The 712-nt window shown below is 36.2% G+C and overlaps 1 protein-coding gene across 1 annotated transcript in view; it reads left to right on the forward strand.

The window, feature by feature from the left end:
- Positions 1-146: 146 nt before the first annotated feature.
- Positions 147-712, forward strand: part of LOC119592632 (arginine--tRNA ligase, cytoplasmic-like) — a 19098-nt gene continuing 18532 nt past the window's right edge. Inside the window, exon 1 of the mRNA XM_037941527.1 lies at positions 147-277. Within this exon, the coding sequence (XP_037797455.1) occupies positions 230-277 (48 nt within the window). The 5' untranslated portion in view covers positions 147-229. The remainder of the gene's footprint in view (positions 278-712) is intronic.

The raw sequence follows: 712 nt of genomic DNA on the forward strand, positions 1-712 counted from the left end.
CTAGACAAAAATGCTCATCTGTAATAATGGGACCTAATTTACAATTCAGGTATAATAAATTATATCGTTTTACAATAACCTTTAATAACCGTCTGATGGAAACAACACTGCGGGCACATTATTAGTCAGTGAAAATAACCTTTCTAGACCCAAACACCGCGTCGAGAGTGAGTGAGCGAGCGGCGTGGCGAGGAGACTTTCAACATATTTTTGGATATAGTTGGCCACAATGACTGACGCGCGTGTTTGTGATTATATACTTCGATGCGCTAAAGCTGTAAGTGGTATTAGATATTATTAGTGTGTTAGGTTTTTAAAAAGCTAAGTTAATATGATCATGTTGGAACTCCACCTGTATGTTGCGTCAACCTTGTGGTATAGAAATGTCCAAATCTTTCACAGGCAAAGATCATTTGAAAGAAAGTTTTGCGTTATCTGGCTGAAATTCTGATATTTCTTACAACAAGAGTAGTGTTCATGGTAAATAGAAGAAATTTAATGAATTGTAAAGTTTTGTTGTCAACAATTTCACTGTCCCTTTTCTTTGTGATTACCGGCACCTTCATGTTATAGGTTGTGATTCTGTGACATATGATTTAAAGGCCCCTGCAGTGGCTTTCAGTACTGGACTGATTTTGGTAATTGTCTAGAAGGTCCACATCTTAAAACTTACTGACCATTATCTCAATATGAATGAACAAAAATTTCAATG

This window comes from Penaeus monodon, chromosome 30 (genome assembly GCF_015228065.2).
Source record: "Penaeus monodon isolate SGIC_2016 chromosome 30, NSTDA_Pmon_1, whole genome shotgun sequence".
Lineage (NCBI taxonomy): Eukaryota > Metazoa > Arthropoda > Malacostraca > Decapoda > Penaeidae > Penaeus > Penaeus monodon.